We start from the raw sequence: 4,175 nt of genomic DNA on the forward strand, positions 1-4,175 counted from the left end.
AGCTTGTTTCATAGTACGTGTTTTTTACAGCTTGTTTTATAGTACGTGTTTTTTACAGCTTGTTTTATAGTACATGTTTTCATAATACATGTTTTTATATCCAGCTTGTTTCATAGTATGTGTCAGGGGGAATGGTGGCACAAAGGTTAGAGAAGGTGGGCCTGTGATCAGAAGATCGCCGGTTCAAGCCCCGGTACCGACAACATCAAAAATGTGGGTGGGGTAGGTGAAGTACCCACACATGCCCCCACCCTCATTCGCCCCACTCTGGGCCCATGAGCAAGGCCCTTAACTCCCACCATCTTCTCCCTAAACAGGTCTCTCTTGAAAATGAGTTCTCGTGGCTCAATGAGACTACCTGTATAAATAAAGGTAAATGAAAAAATTTTACAGCTTGTTTCATAGTACGTGTTTTTATATCCAGCTTGTTTCATAATACGTGTTTTTATATCCAGCTTGTTTCATAGTACGTGTTCTTTACAGCTTGACATTTTCTTTTAACTGTGTAATTCTTTGTGTTGTATTTGTTGCTGCCTCTTGGCCAGGTCTCCCTTGAAAAAGAGGTTTTTAATCTCAATGTTTTATTTTCATCCTGGTAAAATAAAGGTTAAATAAAAAATTAAAAATGTTTTTCTATTTATTTAATCGCAGCGTTCAATAAATCAATAAACTGTATGTTTGATCACCTGACACGTTACCCCTACATTCTGACATCTTTGAGCGTTTCATGAAACTGAAGATAGAGTTATTCTGATGTTTGAAAGTTGTTTCCAGATTAATAAACTTTGACTTTTTCTTATCCTTTTTTGCAGGTCTCACCTCCAGGATTTAAAGGAGGTTACCCACAACATCCACTACGAAACGTACCGAGCCAAGAGACTGAACGAGAACGGAGGTCTGCACCCCATCTCCTCTGACACCCAGGAGAGCAACCTGTAGACCGTGGGTTTGTCCAGAAAACGCTTGACGAAGCTCAAAGGAAATCATTTCAAACTTGTCTTCAGTGAAACTCGTACGTTAATGTTCGTCTACAGCCGTCCAGCAAATGTCAGAAACATATCGTGTTTATTTAAAAAACAAAAGAGACACAATTTCTGCTTGTGTCCCCAAGCTGACACAATTTTCAGACATTTTTATGAAACCTTGTCGGCTTTGGACAAGAAATCATGATTGAACCAAATCCTCTGGGAGAGCTTCTTCCTCTTTAAGGCTGGTGTGAAGAGACTCGGCTCCCATCTTCATCCGAACCTTTGAAGAACCTCATTGTTCTAAAGGCCGACTGCATCGTTTAAACCTCCATAACGACAAATTGTTCATCTCCATAAACCACACGCTTCATTTGGGTCAGTCCTGTTTTCTTTAGGCTTGAAGAAATCAAATGTGAAAATAAGGACTAGAACGATGTTATTAGCTCAGTTAAGTGAATATGCAACTTCTAATGATAATTTAGAGTAAATTGCAAAGGAAAATATTAAAAGCAAACTTGACCGATTGTCCTAATTTGAAGGTGCAGTGAATGCAGCACGAGTGAGCGTTCAGTCTGAATCACTGCGTGCGTTCTGTGCACAAATCAGGTCCAGGTAGACGGTGAAGAGACGAGAACTTTTATTTCTGCGCAGCTTCTTTTTTGACTCTTCAGCAGCTTTTCTGAAAGAATCATTTCCAGGACAAGAAATCCTTTTTTGTTTCTATAAATCTGACACGACTAGTTGCGAGGGAACAGCTGGCAGGCGTGTTACAGAACTGAATTCAAATATTCATGGTGCCATTTTAAGAAATAACTCCTGCCACTCGTCACTTGGCAGCGTTCTGCAACGTTAAAGAAATTACTGCATATTTTTTTTAATCATCTGTTAAATTCATTCTTAGCACCTGAGAAGGTTTACATCAGGGATATCCAGATGTTTTCATCATGGAGCTCCTTTTACAATGACCAAGTCAAAGTGATCTACCTGCTACAAGGCCCTGTTTACACAGAACAGCCTCTGGAAACTTTAGTGTTTTTTCAATGTTTATTGGGCGTAATAAACAAAAAATGAGAGGTTTACATGAAAACATTGTAGTTTCCATGTCAGTCGGGTTGCCAGATAAGCAATGATGAACTGTGGCTCTAAAATGATAGTATTTTGACCTAAACTGTCAGATGTGCTGAGTAAAGATGTTCTAAGATGAGGTGTGTGTTTGTTGAACATGTGCACAGAAAAGGAGGGGGTAAATAACACATTTTACATTTATCTGGCAACCCTGATGCTCAGTGCATTCATGGTGCATGCAGCGTCTGCATGACAGTTAGCCCAGTTAGTTAGTTACTGGTGAATACACTAACGTCTCTTTGGAGCCTGGAGTTTATTAGTTTAGAAAAACTTTGGACTGCAGCCACCTGGAGTGTGCATGTGCTACTTTTTTCACTCCTCCGTGGGGGGTTCCCTGAAAACCTCCTCTCTGAGACCTGGACTCAGAAACCTTCAGTCTCAGAGAGGATGAGGATGTTGTCTGTAAATGAATGTTTCACGTCGTGTAAACGAGGCTCAGACTGGCTGCCCTGTCCGTCAATCAAGAGACAAACTTCATGGATGATGATCGGCTGACGTCTGGTTTCAAGGCATCTACCCAGAAGACTTTTGGATCCACCAGTAGATGGAGATTCACCAGTAGATCACCTTCGACTTGTCACGCACCTCTGGTTTACAGTTCGCCAACATATCTCTTCATGTTGAGTTTATAATAATAATACATTTTATTTGTATAGTGCTTTTCTAAATTCTCATAGACGCTTTGCATGAGATAAAAATATATAAACTCAACAATGAATCACGACTCATAAAAACGCAACAAAACATTTCAAAGGGCAGATTTAAACATCAAGTCATTTTAAAGAGCTGGGCTTTGAGTTCTTTCTTAAAGCTGTCGGGGCAGCGATGTCTCCCCAGCTTCGGAGCTTGGCCATTTACTAAATACAACTTTAGATTTGTTAGCCACGTGCTGTGCGCTCCAGCTTTAATCATGTTTACCAGGTTTTCTTCAGGAATCCAACATTTATAAATGTATAAAAATACATGTAAAGTATGAAGTGTCTGATTGTTTGAGTGACAGGAAGTAAGGCGCCTGGGAGTGGTGCTGCGGCAGTTTTAGCTCAGTGAACAGAAGCAGAGGTGCAGGAGCAGCTTCGCTCTGTGTATCTGTGTGAGAGCTTGTATCGATCCTCCTGCGACTTCACTGAAACATTCACAGTAAAACTTCTGGATGTGTGACGTGAAAACTAACCACGTGTGTGTTACTACAGAAAACGAAGCCATGGCCCGCCACGCAGCTCAGTCAAGCTGCTTGATTTATTTAATGACTACTTCCATTTAAATGTTGCTGTGAAGCATAATTTCCAGTGTTATTTATACATTAGTGTCTTATTATTGTAATTTATTCTTTATTTAATAAAATATGCACTTGACCATGGTTGTAGGTTTCCTTCATCATGACTCATAACTGTATTTACAGATGTATTTATTACTGTAATCCTTGAAAACAAAAAAATGTAGAAACGTTTCGTCTCTCATCTGAGAGACTTCCTCAGACTGAGGAAGTCTCTCAGATGAGAGACAAAACGTTTCTACATTTTTTGTTGATTTGCTTTGTTTTGTTTTTTTTGAATGTCCAGAGGACCAGATTTAACTTTTTTGATCCGTTTCATGTTGCTGCTGATCTGTTTCATGTTGCTGCTGATCTGTTTCATGTTGCTGCTGATCTGTTTCATGTTGCTGTGTTCATTCGTGCTCATCTACTCACAGACTCATGTTCGTGCTGCTGTTTGACGTAATGTTTTTAATGTTTTTATGATGTTAGTACTTAGTGTATATTTAGTTTGTTTTTCTTAGTTCATATCTTAGATCTTATCACTGTTTTTCTTTTACATCTTATTGTTGGATGTAACTGGGACCCTGTGTACATATTGTTGTTCCACCACATGTACCACATGTGGTGGAACAACAATAAAGAAACTCTGACTCTCTAATATTGTCATTAAAAACATTTTTATTCAATAAACTAATAAATAAATCTAGAAAAATGCTGTCATAGCATAGAGCTGCCACAAGGTGGCACTTTCACAAAAACCGGTTCAATCAGCTGCATCTGCTTCTTGTGCTGCTCTTGGTTCAGGAGCTTTGTGATATTTTATGAGA

At 39.3% G+C, this 4,175-nt stretch overlaps 1 protein-coding gene across 1 annotated transcript in view; it reads left to right on the forward strand.

The window, feature by feature from the left end:
• Nucleotides 1–1,935, forward strand: part of sept3 (septin 3) — a gene marked incomplete in the record, with an annotated part of 16,041 nt that extends 14,106 nt beyond the window's left edge. The window contains 1 exon segment of the mRNA XM_037697855.1: nt 813–1,935. Within this exon segment, the coding sequence (XP_037553783.1) occupies nt 813–939 (127 nt within the window).
• Nucleotides 1,936–4,175: the final 2,240 nt, after the last annotated feature.

Source organism: Nematolebias whitei, chromosome 3 (genome assembly GCF_014905685.2).
Source record: "Nematolebias whitei isolate Nwh7 chromosome 3, NemWhi1, whole genome shotgun sequence".
Classification (NCBI taxonomy): Eukaryota; Metazoa; Chordata; class Actinopteri; order Cyprinodontiformes; family Rivulidae; genus Nematolebias; species Nematolebias whitei.